The sequence below is a fragment of the Hippocampus bargibanti genome, linkage group LG10 (genome assembly GCF_051943395.1).
Source record: "Hippocampus bargibanti isolate YZ-2025 linkage group LG10, ASM5194339v1, whole genome shotgun sequence".
NCBI classification, from domain to species: Eukaryota; Metazoa; Chordata; class Actinopteri; order Syngnathiformes; family Syngnathidae; genus Hippocampus; species Hippocampus bargibanti.
The window spans coordinates 9,985,310-10,004,873 of record NC_142743.1 but is presented as its reverse complement, the minus strand read 5'-3'; the positions used below and the strand labels follow the sequence as shown (position 1 = coordinate 10,004,873).

Here is a 19,564-nt window from a genome sequence, read left to right as displayed (position 1 = left end):
TGTTTCCTAACTGACATCAGAAAAATGTTTTATAGCATCTAAAATACCCAAAATACGCAGGATGATATTTTTACTCAAATGAAAAACACCAATAAAAATGACTTAGTGTCCCAAAACTACTTCAAAATGACCTCGGAAAGTTTCAGTTTCAGAAGGTCCCGCCCCCTTGTTCGTGACGTCACGCCAAGACGTCTTGCCTTGCTCGAGAATCAAAACAATGGCTTCAGATTTGGAGAAGATGCTTTCTTGTTACTCATCCAGTTATGAATATGATTCAAATAGTTCTGAAGAGGAAAGCATAAATGTTTGCAATCGATTAAACAAGTCCTTCCGTATCTTTTTGAGCCGCCTGGACTCCAATGTAGCGTCCCAGAACATGAACAAGATGGCGCCCAAGCTCCGTTGGAAATGGGATGATTTGTCTGCTGGGAATTTGTGTCAACTAGTATCAAATAGTAGTCTTGGTGCAACACACGATTCACCATCGCGTTATCTAGGTGTTTTTCCTTCTAATTTCGCCATCAACAAGGATCAACACAAAGTTTTCAGACCAAACAAAGTACCCAAAATGCATTGTGTGTCCCTCTCTCGGTAAGCGCCGTTCCTTCCGTGACGTCACGTCAGGAATCGTCACCAACTCAAAGACAAGACTTCCTGAATCTTCAGCGCGAGTTTTAAAACGTAAAATATAGCTATATGTGGTGGAATCTTGTCATTTGAAGTGATTTTACAAATTTTGGACACAACTTGTCCGGAGGCGTCGGTTATCCTTTAAGCAAGCAGTACAAAAACTGCAATATCCCCACCCTCTTTGTTGGCGCTGATGCGCACAGTGACATCGAGTCATCCCGTTCTTAGCCGAGTAGGACACACAAAAAAGGGTTCGGTAAGACCTTAGCGAGCTCGTCCTCGTTGTCAGTGTTGACCCCGAAGCGCGGCATCGAAGTGCTGGAGAGGCTGGAGCTGTGCGACAGTTTTCGCACGCCGCTGATTTGACTCATCGGTTTGTCTTTCAGAGTCGGGGAAGGGATCTCCACTTCGTTCTGCTTGTCTATAAACATACATACAGTTAAATTGTATATAATGGGGTCTGTCTTTCCTTGTAGGAATATAGTTCTACTCACCCAAGAAGGTGCTGGAGATGTACTCTGACACCTGATTACCAGAGCGACTCATCTCAGAAAGGTGGGATAGCTCTCTGTTCAGCATCCTCTTGAACTGTCGCATCACATCATAGCACATGCTTACACAGTGTGTCTGTTGTCTATTGTTGCTATTATATCAGTTTACTTAACTTTATAATGTCTTGCTTTAGTACCTTGCTTACACCCGGGAATATGAGGAACTTGATTTCGATTACTCTGTTTAGCAAAAATTGTAACAATATGACAATATTGCTCGTCTTGATTAATTTTTTTAACTCATTCACTGCCAGACGTGCAAGAATGGGTCCACAACAGTGCCAGTCGAATTCCAGGACCCACAGAATATTGAGTTTTAGGACTACATAAACATTCAATACAGCGTTAGAAACCTTAAACTCTCTTCTTTCATCAGAAAAAAGAGAACGGTGACACGAATGGCTGCCGCTGCTCACCCGCACAAAAAAATATGTGGTTGTAATGTGTCCTTGAGAGTTTGGAAAGACGCTTATAAATTAAATGTATTATTATTACTAAGTCATATGGGTCTGGAGTTATCTGAGCTTGAAATGGGGGCAAAAATACAAAACAATACATGCATATAGGTTTATACAGCCGCTCCCCAACTTCCAAACGTGATATGTTCCAAACGGTCGTTTGTTAGTTGAATTTGTTCATAAGTTGCCTCGGTGCTATATTTTGTATGGAATGCATGTTTTTAGGCTTGTATAAGTATGTTTAAGGCTTGCATAAGTAACCTGTATTGGTTTGAAGTGAAAATAAACATTTAATAAAATATATGCGAATCAAACCTCTGATTCGCTGTGGCGACCCCTTAAAGGAAAAAGCCGAGAGGAAAAGAAAAAGACGAATAAAACATATGCTCTTTAAAGACATGTACATGTACAACTGAAGGGAACACTAAAAATGTTTGTATATACCATTGTTCGTAACTTGAATGTTCGTAAGTAGGGCGCCGTCTGTATAGCGCTTTAACAACAGCTGAAGCTGTGACAAAGCGCTAACTTGGACAAAAGGCCAATGCTGCCCCCTCGTGGAAGGGGAGAACATTGCCAGAGGTCTGACCAGCGCTTTATCGGTATCCCCCGCAAGAAAAACCAAAACCTGAACAATTGGGTATGGTGCTCAAAGTCAGACTTTTCAAATGCAACAAATGAGTTAATACCGAGGGCTTCTCAAAAATGTGGCTCCCTCTAGTGGTATATGTAAATAATTGCTGAATTAAACGTGCCAACTATGTAAAACCTTTGCCTTGTTCTAGGTGACTACATTCCTTTTGAGATATGTTTGTGATGGCCTCTTGTCCCGGGGCATTTTAGAAAAAAAGCAATATTAGTTTTTCAACACTGAACCTGTTATATTCATGGATTTACTTTAAAAAATGTTCTTATCATATGACTGTAAAATGCTCTTGAGAGTTTTGAAAGGCGCTTATAAATGAAATGTATATTATTATTATTATTATTATTATTATTATTATTATTATTATTATTATTATTATATTATTGTTGTTGTTGTTGTTGTTATTACTCTACATGCTTTCGTGTACTTTCAATGAGTTTGAATAAAGCTCAAATATTCTCCCCCATACCTTGTTGGACGCCATCTCACTGACTGATCGGTGCGTCTGGATAGTTTCCAACTGGTCCAAACACCAGTCTAGTTCTTCCAAGGTGTCCAAGGCGATCTGCTGGTATTGCTGGTCCGACAACGTGGCCCTGGGACTCACGCATACTCCACCCAGCGGAGACCTCCTGAGGTCAAAGTAGTTGGTAAGTGAACGATTGTCACTATTTTTTTTCTTCTATTTCTCCTGCCAATACACAATTATTGAACTCATTCACTGCCAAGTGATGTGCAAAAATGTGTCCACTTCATTGCCAGGGTTTTTGTCATTGTCACTCGAATTTCATGTCCCAGAGAGTATTGAGTTTAAGGTCAACATAAAGATTTAATGCAGTGTAAGAAACCTTAGACTCTCTTCTTTCATCAGAAAAAAATAGCTAATTCCTAAATTATATGGATCTGGAGTTACATGAGCTTGAAATGAGGGCGGCCGTCCAAAATACAATGCAATACATACATATCGATTTATAGAGCGCTTTAACAACAGCTGAAGTTGGAACAAAGCGTTCACATGGAAAAATTGAGATACTTCCCCCTTGTGGAAGAGAAAAAACATTGCCATAGGCAATGGCTAGTGCTTTATCATCACCTATGCATGAAAAAAAACAAAACCCGGACAAATTCGGGAATGGCGCTACATGTCATATTTTCAATTACAGAATAAATTTGTGAATAGCAGTGAATGAGTTAATAAGGTTGTATAAGAAAAAGTATCTCCAATGTCATGTCTGATATGCTTATACACTTCATGCAAGTAGACTAGTTTTGAAGTAATATGTTGAAATAAATCAAATAATTATCATAAATATATGGTTATACCAAAAATGTAGAAAAAAAGTAAAAAGTGGGGTACAGTACATAATAGTGTACTGTATTTTCCAGTGTATAAAAAGCCTTGATTTTCTTGAAACGATGACCCTGCGCTTTATAATCAGGTGCGTCTCATATGTGAAGGCATATTGAGCCACAACAGGTCTCGCAACGACTGTCAGCAGCCATTTCCCCCTGTGTTGCGTACCCTCAGCTTCTACTGCAGCACCTTATAATGTGGTGTGCCTTATATTTGGAAAACATTTGTATATTCATATACAGTATTATATTTGGAAATGTTTTTTTTTTTTTTCATTGATTGTAGGTGCGACTTATACTCCGGTGCGCCTTATACACCTGAAAATACGGTATAATAATAGCCATAAAATAAACTAGAATGAGACAAACAAATGTCATCGATTAAGAGAACAAAATATTTTCGGACCGTGCTGAAGCAACAAAATAAAACGACACAGCAATTGCTCTAAATACCAATATCATTGACACTGACTTGACTGTCGGCGTGGACACGTTGGCGAGGACGGTAAAATTGCTCCGTACAGATCGCAGACTGGCCAGAACCTTGAAAATAATAATCACACAAATACAGAAATGAGTTAAACAATGGAAGACAAACGTCCTCCTATGAAATCTGCATTTATAAGTTTCAAGTTCCAAAATAAAATACACAATTGATGTCATCAATGATACTTCACTCACCTGAGCAAAAGGAGTAACAATGAAGTCCTCCCCCGTGTGTCTAAAAGCAGACAAGCATCACTGATTAGACCACCATTGTTTTTTCTTGTCCATTTTAGCTCATTCATCGCCAGACAGCAAAAATGCGTCCACTCCAGTGCCAGGGTTTTTGTCATTATCACTCGAATTCCATAATATTGACTTTTAATACTACATAAACATTCACTGTAGCGTAAGAAACCTTATACTCTCTTCTTTCATCAGAAAAAAAGCTAATTCCTAAATGATATGGGTCTGCAGTTATATGAGCTTGAAATGAGGGTGGCTGTACAAAATACAATGCTGTACATACATATTGGTTGATATGGCGCTTTAACAACAGCTGAAGCTGGAACAAAGCGCTTACATGGAAAAAAGGGAAATGCTTGTTTTAAACAAAAAACATTGCCAGAGGCCATGGCCAGCGCTTTATGGGCACCCAAGCATGAAAAAACAAAACCCGAACAAATTCAGGAATGGCGCTCTACGTCATAATTTCAATTCCCGAATAAATTAATGAAATCCCTTGTATAAGGGAAAAAATGCCATGCCAGAGGCCATGGCCAGCGCTTTATCGGCACCCAAACAAGAAAAAAACTCAACCCGAACAAATTCATGAATGTCGCTCTACGTCATATTTTTCAATTCCTGAATAAATTTGTGAATGGCAGTGAATGAGTTAAATACCTTGCACCCTTTAGCTGTACCAGGCATGAAAGAAGCTACAATGTTCTACTCGGTGTGAATTTCAAAACATCATACAGTAAAGTCTCGTTATATCGATATTCTCGGGAGTCGGAAAAAATATCGATATAACCGGACTATCGATATATCCGATCCTGCGGCATGTAAATTTTCTCCTTGCGTTCATGGAAATAGTATTGTAATAAGCAGTACTATCGATATAACCGATATCGATATAACGAGACTTTTTTCCAACCTTTTTTGTAAGTGGTACATATTTCACAGTATACATGTACGACCTCATTCATCCTCTCACCCTTCGCTCGCCAATGAAGAGTTTCGCGAAACCGTCTTGGGCGACATGTCATAGTCTGAATCCGAGCGGTATAGAAAGGACTCCCTCCTCTGGCACTGAGGGAAGGACGTATTGAGAGTAAGCCCTGGACTCTGCGAGCCCAGCGGTGTATACGCCGGAGAGAGGCCATTTTCTGCTTCATAACTAAAAAAAAAACAGGAAAAAATGAGAGGAAATACACTGGAGAAGATTTGTCAAAGCAATACGAACGCATCTAAACCTGTCAGAGTCAGCTTGCGTGATGGAGATGCGCGGGGGGATGCGGAGAGGCAGCGTTGTGGGACGAGACACGTTGCCAGGGACCTCCGGCGAGCGTGTGCGGTCGCGAGGGCGGAGCCAGCAGGGAACCTGTGGCACGAACGAGTAGAAGCCAAGAAAATATTCTGGTGGCTGCAAGAAAATCATTGAGGCTTCCAGGCCATGGTGCTTATATGTTAAGCACCTGTAGACTAGATGAGAGTCTTCTGCTGCGACCCCTGCGTAGCTCGGCCCCCAGCGTGGCCCCCGACGTGTAGGAACGGCTGTAGCGAGGCGACTTGGGCTTTTCCCCTTCGTCCACTGTGTCGTGATCGTGATCCTCACCCTGTGAGGCAAGGAGACCCGCTTTCATGTCTCCGTGGATGCACATTTATATATCATTATTCAGATACCATTATCATATGTAATTGACATATATATTTATATCTCATTATTTTGTACATTTTATTTTATTTCTTTCACTGGCACAGTGCATATACATCATCACAAAAATTAACAGTGTAAATGCACCGGACTTAGCATAAATGCTAAAAGCAAAGTGTGTGTGTGTGTGTGTGTGTGTGTGTGTGTGTGTGTGTGTGTGTGTGCGCGCGCAGTGTGCTTATGTGTGTGTGCCGTGCGTGTATCTGCATGTTTGGTGTGCGTATTTGTATGTGTGGTGTGCGTGTGTGACGTGTGTGTTACGTGTGTGTGTGTGTGTTACGTGTGTGTGTGTGCGCGCGCAGTGTGCTTATGTGTGTGTGCCGTGCGTGTGTCTGGGAGTATGTTTTGCGTGTGCGTGTGTGGTGTGCGTATTTGTATGTGTGGTGTGCGTATTTGTATGTGTAGTGTGTGTGTGTGTGTGTGTGTGTGTGTGTGTGTGTGTGTGTGTGTGTGTGTGTGTGTGTGTGTGTGTGTGTGTGTGTGTTTGCGCACGCATGTGCCTACGTGTGCAGTGTGCGTGAATCTGTGGGAAGTGTTTGTGTGTGTATGTGGGGTGTGTGGGTGTGTGTACAATGTGTGCGTGCGTGTGCGTACCCTGTGTGAATGTGTGTGCGTGTGTGCCGTGTGTACAATGTGTGCGTGCGTGTGCGTACCCTGTGTGAATGTGTGTGCGTGTGTGCCGTGTGTGATGTGTGTATGCATGTGTATGTCTGTGTGTGTGTTATGTGTGTATCCGTGTGTCTTTGTGTTTGTGCGAGTGTGTGTGTGTGTGTGTGTGTGTGTGTGTGTGTGTGTGTGTGTGTGTGTGTGTGTGTGTGTTGTGTGTGATGTGCATATCTGTGATGTGCATGTGTGTGTGTCTGAAGTGTGCGTATACGCGTGTGTGTGCGCGCCTGTGTGTGTGTGAGTGATAGAGAGAGAGTGAGATAAGGACGCCACAGACGGCGCTCTTGGAGGCTCATCTGCACTGCAGCACCATAGCACCAAAACACCAGGGGGAGTGTGTCTGTGTGTGGGGGGAACACGACCAGTTGCTGGGCAACCATTCCGTGTTACTCCCATGCTGCGCTTCATGTTGTCAACCACAGCAGATGTGTGGAATGATGCTTGTACACAGGCACGCATACCCACGTTGAAATATATATATCAAGAGTCACTTACACACAAAAAAGGCCTTTGGCTGACTTTGATCAATAAAAGCCTGTTTGAATAATGCATGCCGTCATGTCCTTCATCCAGGATGAAAGCATCCAAGCATCATCGAAGTGGATTCCTTGACTTACTTAGAGCTTCGCAACCAGCACAAAGGAAGGTCGAAATGTGTGAAAGTCACCGTGTGTGTGTGTGTGTGTGTGGGGGGGGGGGGGGGGGGGGGGTTACCGCAGAAAATCAACCCAAACACACACATTGTAACAGGCTTTTAATGGTCAACCGACACCATTTTTTTGTTTCCTATCTGACATCAGAAAAACGTTTTATAGCATCTAAAATACCCAAAACACACAGGCTGATATTTTCAGCCAAATGCAAAACACCAATAAAAATGACTTATAATGTCCCAAAACTGCCACAAAATGAGCTTGGAACTGGGCAGATTCAGAAAGTCCCGCCCCCTTGTCCGTGATGTCACTATTGCTCACACACTGCCTTGCTCCAGAATCAAAACAATGGCTTCAGAGAGTTCAGATTCGGAGAAGATGCTTTCTTGTTACTCGTCCAGTTATGAATATGATTCAAATAGTTCTGAAGAGGAAAGCATAAATGTTTGCAATCGATTAAAGAAGTCCTTCCGTATCAATTCGAGCCGTCTGGACTCCAATGTAGCGTGCAGAAAATGCACAAGATTCGCACTAGCTGTGTTGGAAATGGGCTGATTTGTTCGCTGGGAATTTGTGTAAACTTACACCTTCTTTATGCGTGTTACCGCAATTGGCTGCGACACACAACGATTCACCATCGCGTTATTTATGTAGTTTTCCTTCTAATTTCGTGATCAACACGGTGTTTTCAGATGAAAAAAAAGTACCCAAAATGCATTGTGTGTCGCTTTGTCGGTCAGGGGCGTTCCCTCCGTGACGTCAGTTAGGGCTTCGTCATCAACTCGCAAACAAGACTTCCTGAATATCAATCGCTCAGTTGAAGTCATTTGAAGCGATTTTACAAATTATGGACGCAACTTGTCCGGCGGTGTCGGTTGTCCTTTAAGTTATGGACCACATTCAAAATATTGTGAAATTGAGTTGGATTTGTATTTTGTTCCGCTTTTCTCATTTCTGACACTTATGAAGCCATACCGAATGAAATTTAGAAATGTACTGTTGCAAAACTTTTGAATGGCTAGTTTTGTGTTTTTTTTTTTTAATTAAATATGATTCTTCACTTCACTCTTCTTCACTGGATTCCGCTAGATATGTGTACCATAGATAAGAAAGCCAAAAAAATTACAGATCACAGAGATACGGTTTGGCTCAAGTCACAATCCCCACCTTTGAGTGACCTTAATGCTGGTAGCTCTGGCCCTATATACTGTATATCCCTATTGGATGCCAGACTTCTGCTTTGATAGCTCCCTGCTCTAAGGTTGGGGGGGGGGAGCAGTGGAATACTCACTGAAGCTAATCTAATTACTTCTTTCGTACTGGTGATTATGTTCTATGATTGCCTCTGATTGCCCCATTCACTCTGGTATCATCACCTCATCAGCATGACTAAGTCTACGTGGTTATGAGCTAAACAAAATGCTCAAAAAAAGACTATCAACATCGCAGGGATAATGCTAGCCGGCCTCAACCTGCAGTATATATATATATACCTAAAAGCTAGCAACCACTCATTTGACGACAGTGAAGATCCAGAGCTACCCGCACAACTTTAGTTCGCTGACGAAGCTTTTCGGATGAGGAGCGAAACGTCCGACACCTTCAAAGAAGTACAGATGGCGGCTAAAGAAACCTTTTCATCGATGGTATACGGTTCAGTTCATCCCACCCATTTTGCGTCTACAAAATCCGGGTCAAAGCACCAATTAAAAAAATGCGGCCTTAATCCCAGAGCCTCGACATGCTGACGGTTAGCATCGATCATTGAGGCATTTGGTCTTTTAACTCTAGATGACTGAAGAACATTTTATTGTTATACTATCACCTAGTGGCCACATCAAAAGGAGCAGAACAACAAATTGGAATGCAGCATTAAAGGACAACCGACGTCTCCGGACAAGTTGTGTCCATAATTTGTAAAATGGCTTCAAATGACTTCTACTGAGCGTATTTTAATAAGATTCCACCGCATATAGCTATATTTTACGTTTTAAGACTCACGCTGAATATTCAGGAAGTCTTGTTTTTGAGTTGGTGACGAGTCCTTATGTGTCATCACTAAAGGAACGCCACCTGACCGAAAAAAAAGACACATTGTAGCAGTCCTTCCATCACGTCAATGTATTTTGCTGTATTGTTTGGTCTGAAAACCTTGTGTTGCACCCAAAAGCCACCAGAAGAGGGAGTCCAAGCTCCATATAAGGAATTTATCAGCCGGTGGAAGCGGAGGTGGCCACTGGAGGTCGCCATTTTGTGCCTTTTTTTGGGGGGGTGAGAGATTTTCCCCCAATGTTGCCTCAAAATGGCACATATAATTCTTTAATCGATTGCAAACATGTATGCTTTCCTCTTCAGAACTATTTCAATTATATTCATAACTGGATGCGTAACAAGAAAGCATATTTTCCGAATCTGAAGCCATTGTTTTGATTCTCCAGCAATGCAAGACGTCTTGGCGTGACGTCACGAACTGGGGGCGGGACTTTCTGAAAATGCCCAATTCGCAGCTCAATTTTTTTGCAGATTTTGGACACTTTAAGTCATTTTTATTGGTGTTTTGCATTTCAATAAAAATATCATACTGCGTGTTTTGGGTATTTTAGATGCTCTAAAACGTTTTTCTGATGTCAGTTAAAAGACAAAAAAAGTGCCGTTGGTTGTCCTTTAAGTCAACGTTTTACCACATTCTATTCAATAACCTTAGTCTGTTTTTATATCCCACCTCCTCTCCAGTGACCGACAGCACGCTGCGGCTCTTCTTCATCCTGATTGGCTCGTTCTGGGCCCCAGGGCGGAGCGTTCCGGAACCCAGGCAGCAGAGCAGATGGAGAGCCAGGACCGGAGAGGTGACAGGATCACTCCAAGGTTAAACTTGGTTAGAAGGTTCTCGAAGTGATATGGGGACAGTCGTTTTGGAGTGTCAAACGCAGGACCATTGGGGGTATTCTGAAAAGGGACTCAAACCAGACTCCTCTGTACGCTCTGTGAGGCTCCGTTGTTTCTGTTTGTTTTCGGATTGCTTGTTTGTTTTTGTTTTTTTAATACGGTGGAGATTGACGTGCACTTCACAGAGTTTCACTCGACATTAGGCGAAAGAGTTTCCGGCGTGAAGATCCACAAACATGTGCTCACACTTGAGCCTGTTGAGGCATCAACACACACCAAATCAGGGTCCATGATTCTGCGGTCTAGAGACATTTGCCGAAAAACAATCCCGCTAATCCAACACGGAATCTTCCTTGCATAGTTCCAACCTGGTCAAAATCTGTCCCTGGCGTAGTCCTAAAATCCAGAAGCGTCGTAATCTGCGGCGACCTTTCGGTATGTCGAGCATCACTGCGCAGAAGTCGTCTCGGAAGAAGGTCGCGGGTTGCTTGAAAGTCTTTTTACTTCATTCTGTCAGGGAGCAGCAAATAGCGGTCAAGGTTATCTCTCACAGCAATTAGTGAAGTTTAAAAAAAATTTAAAGTAGTCCACGCTAAACTACAATGATTAAGATAAAATGTCCGTGTAGATGATGTCAAGAGATAAACACTTGAGTAGACGAAAGGAAGGACAAGCACTTTGACACTAATGAGAGGCCTTTTTAGAAAAACGTGCACGCAAGGAGAACATTCAAATCAACCAGGATGGTCTGCTTGTAAGGAGCATGTCACTATTTCTTCTAGGGCAAGGTCATATTGTACATGTGTCAATGTAACTGGTATATTCTTATCTCATTCGCTGCCGTTCCCGAATTTATTTGGGAATTGAAAAGTGTGACGTGGAACACCATTCCCGAATTTGTTCGGGTTTTGGATTTTTTTTTTCTATGGAAAAATGTGTCCACTGCCAGACGTACAAAAATGTGTCCACTCCAGTGCCAGGGTTTTTGTCATTGTCATTTGAATTCCAGGACCCACAGAATATTTAATTTTAGGACACACATAAACATTCATTGCAACGTTAGAAACCTTAGACTCTCTTCTTTCATCAGAAAAAAAAGAGTTAATTCCTAAATTATATGGGTCTGGAGTTATATGAGCTTGAAATGAGGGCAGCTGTCCAAAATATAATGCAATACATACATATCGTAATCCAATACAACATATTGGTTTATATAGTGCTGAAGCGGGAACAAAGCGCAAACATGGAAAAGTGTAAATGCTGCCCCCTTGTGGAAATTAAAAAAAAAACATTGCCACAGGCCATGGCCAGCGCTTTTTTGGGACCCTAGCATGAAAAGACAAACCCCAAACAAATTCGGGAATGGCACTCTACGCCATATTCTCAATTCCCGAATAAATTTGTGAATGAGTTAATGATTTAATCAATTACAGTGACACCTCGGCTTACAAACGCTTTAGCTAACAAACTTTTCACTTTACGAACATTAAATTCGCGAGAATATAATCTCGGCATACGAGTTTGCGGCAAACGAACCAAACCACACGGTGCGCCACGGTCGCTGGCGGACTAGTTTTCGGCGGAAGAACACCAAACCACACGGCCGAACAGCGCCACGGTGGCTGCTGGACTACTTTTCCACACACCATTGCTCTGAGTGCATACGTGACATACGGGGTTTGTTATCAAGGATACATTTGCTATTATGGGACTGAAAAAGACCCCACTACAGGCTAGTGTTCAGCCGAACAGGACACAAAACAAAATCACGGTCGAGCAGAAGAAGGAGATCAACGAAAAACACGAACAAGGTGTGCGTTTGTGTGACTTAGCGTCCCAGTACCAGTATTCTAAGTAGACCATTGGTACCATCCTTCGGAACAAGGAAGCTATTAAAGGTGCATGTGTTGCTAAGGGTGTTTTCGTGTTGTCTAAGCAACGGTCTCAGGCAATAGAAGAGTTTGAAAAACTTGCGTGAGTGAATGAATTATCGCTGAGAAAGCACGCCAACTTCACTCGGATATCGTCAAGAAGCAACCTGGAAGTTCATCATCCATTGATGATTTCAAGGATATCCATGGATGGTTCGAAAACTTTAAGCGTCGTACAGGGATTCATAGTGTCATTTGTCATGGTGAGGCAGCCAGTTCTGACGATAAAGCTGCTTACAAGGAATCATTCCTCAAGATGGTGGAAGAAGAAGGCTATGCTCCTCATCAAGTGTTTAATGCTGATGAAACCAGCCTTTTTTTGGAAAAAAAGATGCCTAACCGGACGTTCATGACACAGGAAGAGAAGTCCGTCCCTGGGCATAAGCCTATGAAAGATAGGCTAACCCTCCTTCCTACAGTCCTTATGGAATGTGACTCTCCCGCCCACCTCCTCCCATTCCATTCCATCAAGCCATCAACTACCATCACAAAGGTAAATAAAACAACTTCATTATACAGTACAGTTTATTTCTTTCATCACAATACAATAGCACATTTATTATACATGAAATAATGTATATTTTGTCTAGTTTTTAGATTTATTTAGTGGAAAATTATGTTTTATGGGGACCTGGGAACGCATTATTCTCATTTTAATGGTTTCTTATGGAAAATCAATGTTTGAAAGACACACTTTTCACACTTACGCACACTTTCTGGGAACCAATTAAGTTCGTAAACTGAGGTCACTGTAGTTGTCGATGAAGCATCTCCAATTGGATTTTTTTTTCTCGATATTACAATCTCTTTTTATTGTTGCCTTTGTTTTTTCAAAATACAACTCTATTCTCCAAAAACTGCAGCGTTACTTTCGTACGATTGCAGCTTGTTTCTTATTACATAATGACATCTTGCGACTTATTAATCATAACTTCACTGATATATATTTTCTTGCATTTTCTCCAATGATGCAGTCAAGCATTGTTGTGAAAAACGCTTCATATTCCCAGCACTTCATCTGAAATTCAAATAAAAACATTTTTTGCCCAACGATTATAAAAAAAAAAGGGGGGGGGGGGTAATTGAAATCACTGGCAAATCTCGTTTCAAGCAACACGACGCCGGTCCATAAATGTAAACATTGTGTCATTGCGGTGGCCTTGCGGGAGTGCGAGCTAATTCCGAGAGCATACCGCAACACCAAATCTCTCTCCCGTTATATAATTACTCTGAGCCATCTGACGCTGACCCACATTTTTTTTGTGCGTGTGTTTTTTTTTTTTTTTTTTTTTTGCATTGGGTGCTCGGCATATTTGATTACCTGGCATCATTAACACACACACGTCGGGTCAACTCGTCTGCATGCGCACAAACACACTTTGGGAGCAGAGGCGGGGGGGAGGACGAGGAGGAGGAGTAGGAGGAAGAGGAGGGTGACACAGTGACATACATGCAGCAGGCAAATATGAAGATGCAACGGGAAGGGATGCCCCTCGTACGCAATCACGGATGACACGTCAGGCTGCAGCATTTTTTTTTTTGAAAAACTACAACACACTTACCCCGATGGCTTCCCGATGAAAGCGGGCCATCTCTCCTCCTTTTCTTCTTCCTCCTTCTCCTCCTCCTCCTCTTCCTCCTCCTCCTCCTCCTTCTTGTCCTCCTGCCTGCTGTCCGTGCTGGCTGCTTGTAGACGAGACGCGCATGTGTCACAAACACTCTGCGTCTTCACGAATATCATCAGCTTCCCACCCTCCCTCGGGTTTCCTCTCTTTCCTCCTCCTCCTCATCATCTTCATCCAACCAACCGACCAGCCCCCCCCCCTATCTCCTCAACCCCCAAACCAGTTTCATGGAGCCATTTGCAGTCCTCCATTTTCCTTTATCCCCACATTCACTGTCCAATCATAATCATCAGTACCCCCCCCCTCTCGTTCCCGAAAGAGTATGCTGTACGACTACTACTACTACTACTACTAATACTAATAATAATAATAATAATTATTATTATTATTATTATTATTATTATAGATAGATAGATTTCAAAACTCTCAAGGTCACTTTACAGTCACAAGATAAGTTTAAGTATCTATCTATAATAAATAGATCTATAATAAATAGATACTTAAACTTATCTTGTGACTGTAAAGTGACCTTGAGAGTTTTGAAAGGCACTCAATGAAATTTATTATGATAATAATAATGATACATTTCATTCATAAGCACCTTTCAACACTCTCAAGGTGACTTTACAGTCACAGGATAAAACTAGATAGCTATATAGCTAATAGCTAGCTAGCTACCGAGCTAGCTAGCGCGCTAGTTAGCTAATAGACAGTGAATAAGTCAAAGTCTATCTATCTATCTATCTATCTATCTATCTATCTATCTATCTATCTATCTATCTATCTATCTATCTATCTGTCTGTCTGTCTGTCTGTCTGTCTGTCTGTCTGTCTGTCTGTCTGTCTGTCTGTCTGTCTGTCTGTCTGTCTGTCTGTCTTCGATCTATTTTCTGCCTGCCTGCCTTAAAACCTTATCTTGTGACTGTAAAGTGACCTTGAGAGTTTTGAAAGGCACTCAATGAAATGTATTATGATAATAATAATGATACATTTCATTCATAAGCGCCTTTCAACACTCTCAAGGTCACTTTACAGTCATAGGATAAAATAGATAGCTAGATAGATATATATAGCTAATAGCTCGCTAGCTACCGAGATAGCTAGCACGCTAGATAGCTAATAGATAGCAAATAAATCAATTCATGCGTGCTTGACAATGCGGATAGTAGACAAAAGGCACCTTTTTTTTCCTCAAACAAAGCTAGTCTTGTACTTGTAAAGAACCGTTGGATGTCGAAAAAGAAAGATGGCGTTCATTGTCGTCTTTTTCCTTCTTGAATTTAGCAGTTGATTACTCCAGTTAAATTTGTCCTACTTTAAATACACCGAGGGGAAATTGGGATTTGTTTTTAACCCAAAACCAAGACTACGCCGCTTACTGACCGTGACCTTCTCCTATTCGTCAGCGCCCCCCCCAAAAAAAAAAAAAAAATCTACCCCTGTTCATCTCCAACGATCTCCAAGCAATTTCAAATGTGCTCCAAATGTCTACAATGCATACAGCAAATGCTACAATGACCTCACGTGAGATGATTTTCATAATTCAAAGGAAATGCGCCAGATCTTTTATTTTGAAAAAAATATGTCAATTTAATTCATCAAATTATCCTGAAGATAATCATAACAAATGGCCCAATGAATGACTAGTTAGCACTTTTGACCTCACAGTGGAGAGGTGCAAGGTTTGATACCATCAATGACCATCTATGTCTGTGTGGATTTTCTCCGGGCGCTCCGTTTCATTCCCCACATTTTAAAACCATCCACTGCAGCTTCATAAAACACTCTGAATTGTCCCTTGGTGTGGGTTTGAGCGCGGATGGTTCGATTGGCTGGCAACGAGTTCAGGGTGTACCCGGCTGGGATAGGCACACCCCACGACTCTTGTGAGTGTAAGCGGATTGGATGGGTAAAAAAAATGGATGGATGTATGGAGATGTACAGATTCACATGTCACATTCATGAATATTTCTGTTGAGAAGGTTTTATATCACAACGCCGCATACAGGAAGTGTCCACTAAAAAGAAAACCAATAAACCAGCTAGCTATTTGCTATATGGCTATCTAGCTGGCTAGCTTTCTAGCTAGCTATCTGTTAGCTATCTGGCTAGCTATCTATTAGCTAGCTAGCTCGCTTTCTATCTATCCGAGTTACTTCCGAGTTGAGTGAATGCTGGCGCGTGTGGCTGCCACTGCTCACCCACAGAAAAAACTTATCCTGTAACTGTAAAGTGACTGTGAGAGTTTTGAAAGGCGCTTATAAATAAAAAAAATCATTATTATTATTATTATTATTATTAAATCAATGAAATATGGCCAAAATATTAGGAACATATGCCAATGTTTAATCCTCATCTTCATCCTGTGTGTCCTCTTCGTTTTTTTCCGACTCAGGCACCCACAGTCCGGAGTCAATGCACCTTGCCAGGTGATACTTGCCCTCCTGTGGAGATCATCATCATCATCATCGTCAGTAACCATCCACCCACTCACATCAGGGTGCAGGTTGCCGATGGCTTTGTGCAGCATCTCGATGTTCTTCTCATCGAAGCTCCTCTGCATGTGCTAACAGAGGAACGACGGCAGGTCAGGACCCCAGTTGAACGCTAGAGTGTGTGTGTGTTTAGGCGTGTGTGTGTGTGTTTACACTAGTCTGTGCCTCACAACAGGATCAATATGCCATATGTTTGTGTGCAAACAGGGTGAAAGCGGAAACTCTCAGAAGAGACTTATGGGCACAGTAAACAAACACACTGTGAGCTGCAGCAACACTTGGAACCAATATTTATTGTGGCACACAGACTGCTTATTTGTTAAGAACGTGACAATGATTTTTGTAATCATAACAATAAAGTCACCAATGAATACATTTTAATCATGTTAATTAACAACCACATTGGTTGGATTAAGTGTTTATATGTTTGAGTTATGCTGAGTTATTGAATAAATATTTACCTTGGGCAATGACTTGTAGACCTCAACGGGGTCTAGACCGCCAGGACCCAATCTTTTCTGCCTCTGTTCCTCCTCCAGTTCTTCCCTGGCCTCTTCCAGACGCATCCGTGCGCAATTCCGCACACGGTTCTTCAGCTGTTCCATTTCATGATCCAATGCCTTCCGGTTCGGCTGATCTGCGCTCTGTGACGATCACGAGTGCAACATTACCAGAGAGACCAAAACATGGATTAGCCGTGTTTGACTTTTTTCTGACCTTCATTCTTGAGAAGAAGTGCCTGAAACAACCTCGCGGGTCCACCTTCAACGCTCGGCCTAAATCCATTAAAAACAGACGTAATCTTGATAAATCACAGTGCATGTTATTTTAATCTATTTCCATTTCCTCCTCCAAGTATCTGCGAAATAGTATGTAAACGCCATATTCCTTGAGACAAATTTATTAACTGATCAGGGATATTTTTCACATTTGAAAGACAGTTAATAAATTCGGTTGTAGTGTTCTTACTGTGCTATGAGGTTTGTACACACTACATTTAAAGGACAACCGGCACCATTTTTTGTTTTTGTTTCCCACTGACATCAGAAAAACGTTTTATAGCATCTAAAATACCCAAATCAGGCAGGCTGATATTTTTAGTTAAATGAAAAACAAAAATAAAAATGACTTCAAATGAATCCGGAAATGGTCAGTTTCAGAAGGTCCCACCCCCCTGTTCGTGACGTCACGCCAAGACGTCTTGCCTTTGATCGAGAATCAAAACAATGGCTTCAGATTCGGAGAAGATGTTTTCTTGTTACTCATCCAGTTATGAATATGATTAAAATGGACCTCATGACGATGGCCTGATGGGCCACCTGCTCCATCAAGGCGTGCTTCTGAATCGGAAAAGGGCAGGCTTTTTTTCACCCCCTATTCTATTTCCGTGTCATTTCACTTAGACAGAGATATTGGTGAATACAGGAAAAATTTATTTTATAACGATTTTAGCCTTCTTGTCTTCCCTCGTAATTTGAATGTGTGAAGTCAAAGAGAAATGTGACAAAGTAAAGTTTTCAAGATATAGGGGAAATAATAAACCAACCACTAGGGGGTGGTAAAGCTGCACAAATGGAAAACAACTGGGCAAATTCAACATATGTTGTCTAATTAATAGCGGGAAATGACGACACTGATATCAAGGCATTTTTCATGTAATAGCACATTTGCTATTATCTTACATTACCTCCGTTTTATTAATTTTAGAATCTGAACAATGATTTCATTTTGAAAAATTACCGGATTCTCTGTTATAGCCACAATTGTGGCACATACCAAACAGAACTTAGAATTTCGATAGTACATTTGCTCCTATCTTACATTACTTCCATTTTATTCATTTCAGAATATCATAAATTGTTTTATTTTGAAAAACTATCGGATTCTCTGTCATCGCCGCAAGATGTCACAAACCAAACAGAAAAATATCTTCCATTACTTTCGTTTTATTTCAGTACAGCTTCTGAAGCATAGTTTTATTTTGAAAAATGACCGGATTCTCTGTTAAATCCGCCACATGGCACATACCAAACAGAACTTGACTTACCTCGTCAACCTCATACTCAATGCAGATGACGACAAGGTAATTTGCGGTTTCCTCACACACAAGATTGTCCGACAGATACTTCTGGCTGTCGTCATAGCGCCGCAACATTCCTTGACAATGAAATATAAACACACACACACACACAAAACAAACACAAATGAAAAATAAGACCTGAGTTTATTTTTACAACTACGTGGGCGCCATTTTCTTTTACCAAAGTGTTTGATTTCCTTGCCGTACTTCTCCGCAAATGTCCAGTGCTTCTCCCCTTCTTCTTCTTCTACGTTTTATAGCATCTAAAATACCCAAAACACGCAGGCTAATATTTTTAGTCAAATGCAAAATATCAATAAAAATGAGTTAAAGTGTCCCAAAACTACTTCAAAATGACCCCGGAAATTGCGAGTTTCAGAAGGTCCCGCCCACTTGTTCGTGACGTCACGCCAGGACGTCTTCGCCTTGCTGTAGAATCAAAACAATACCTTCAGATTCGAAGATGCTTTCTTGTTACTCATCCAGTTATGAATATGATTCAAATATGTCTGAAGAGGAAAGCATAAATGTTTGCAATCGATTAAAGAAGTCCTCCCGTATCAATTCGAGCTGTCAGGACTCCAATGTAGCGTCCCAGAAAATGCACAAGATGGCGGCCAAGCTCCGTTGGAAATGGGCTGATTTGTCTGCTGGGAATTTGTGTCAACTAGAATCAAATAGGAGTCGTGGTGCAACACACGATTCACCATCGTGTTATTTATGTGTTTTCCTTCTAATTAAGCCATCAACACGGATCAACACGAAGTTTAGGGACCAAACAAAGTACCCAAAATGCATTGTGTTTCGCTTTCTCGGTCAGGGACGTTCCAGACGTGACGTCACGTCAGGCATCGTCATCAACTCGAAAGCAAGACTTCCTGAATATTCAGCGCAAGTCTTAAAACGTAAAATATAGCTATATGCGGTGGAATCTTTGTAAAATACGCTCAGTACAAGTCATTTGAAGTGATTTTACAAATTATTGACACAACTTGTCCGGAGGCGTCGGTTGTCCTTTAAACAACAATGAAAGTGTTTACTCTATGAAACTCAGAACTATATTTGACCGACTTCAAACAGATTCCGCAGAAAACTATCTATGACATAAGTCCTCACCCGATGTCTCATCCGAAACAAACTCGGCGTATCGACGTATGGGTTGATGACGTCA

General features: G+C 41.5%; 2 protein-coding genes and 1 long non-coding RNA gene across 10 annotated transcripts in view; 1 reads left to right on the top strand and 2 right to left on the bottom strand.

The window, feature by feature from the left end:
• The window catches only part of LOC148892352 (3',5'-cyclic-AMP phosphodiesterase 4C-like), an 18,796-nt gene extending 8,565 nt beyond the window's left edge, over positions 1-10,231 (bottom strand). The window contains exons 1-9 of the mRNA XM_089005762.1: positions 10,099-10,231; positions 5,819-5,959; positions 5,597-5,724; positions 5,338-5,520; positions 4,320-4,359; positions 4,111-4,181; positions 2,755-2,917; positions 1,125-1,218; positions 894-1,051 (exon numbers count right to left, since the gene is read on the bottom strand). Coding sequence (XP_088861888.1) covers positions 894-1,051; positions 1,125-1,218; positions 2,755-2,917; positions 4,111-4,181; positions 4,320-4,359; positions 5,338-5,520; positions 5,597-5,724; positions 5,819-5,959; positions 10,099-10,140 — 1,020 coding nt within the window. The 5' untranslated portion in view covers positions 10,141-10,231. The remainder of the gene's footprint in view (positions 1-893; positions 1,052-1,124; positions 1,219-2,754; positions 2,918-4,110; positions 4,182-4,319; positions 4,360-5,337; positions 5,521-5,596; positions 5,725-5,818; positions 5,960-10,098) is intronic.
• Positions 1-17,090, top strand: part of LOC148892351 (uncharacterized) — a 19,260-nt gene extending 2,170 nt beyond the window's left edge. For 5 of the 7 annotated variants that reach the window (XR_016116180.1, XR_016116178.1, XR_016116179.1 and 2 more), the window contains 5 exons: positions 1,107-1,185; positions 2,799-2,935; positions 10,110-10,241; positions 16,214-16,405; positions 16,521-16,768. This is a non-coding gene — a long non-coding RNA (uncharacterized LOC148892351). Of the gene's footprint in view, positions 1-1,106; positions 1,186-2,798; positions 2,936-10,109; positions 10,242-16,213; positions 16,406-16,520; positions 16,769-16,852 lie in introns of those variants that run through there. The other 2 variants (XR_016116183.1, XR_016116181.1) reach the window with 2 other exon arrangements.
• Positions 10,636-19,564, bottom strand: LOC148892350 (hsp90 co-chaperone Cdc37-like). Of its 2 annotated transcripts, XM_089005775.1 has the most exons (9): positions 19,510-19,564; positions 18,575-18,656; positions 18,361-18,470; positions 17,599-17,653; positions 17,031-17,098; positions 16,775-16,957; positions 16,313-16,384; positions 13,756-13,876; positions 10,636-10,772 (listed from the first exon to the last, which is right to left on the bottom strand). In XM_089005775.1, exons 3-9 carry the CDS (start codon positions 18,466-18,468, stop codon positions 10,768-10,770), a joined length of 612 nt encoding a protein of 203 aa, XP_088861901.1. In that variant the 5' UTR covers positions 18,469-18,470; positions 18,575-18,656; positions 19,510-19,564; the 3' UTR covers positions 10,636-10,767. The 2 variants fall into 2 exon arrangements, with proteins under 2 accessions (XP_088861901.1, XP_088861902.1); XM_089005776.1 differs by lacking the exons at positions 17,031-17,098; positions 17,599-17,653.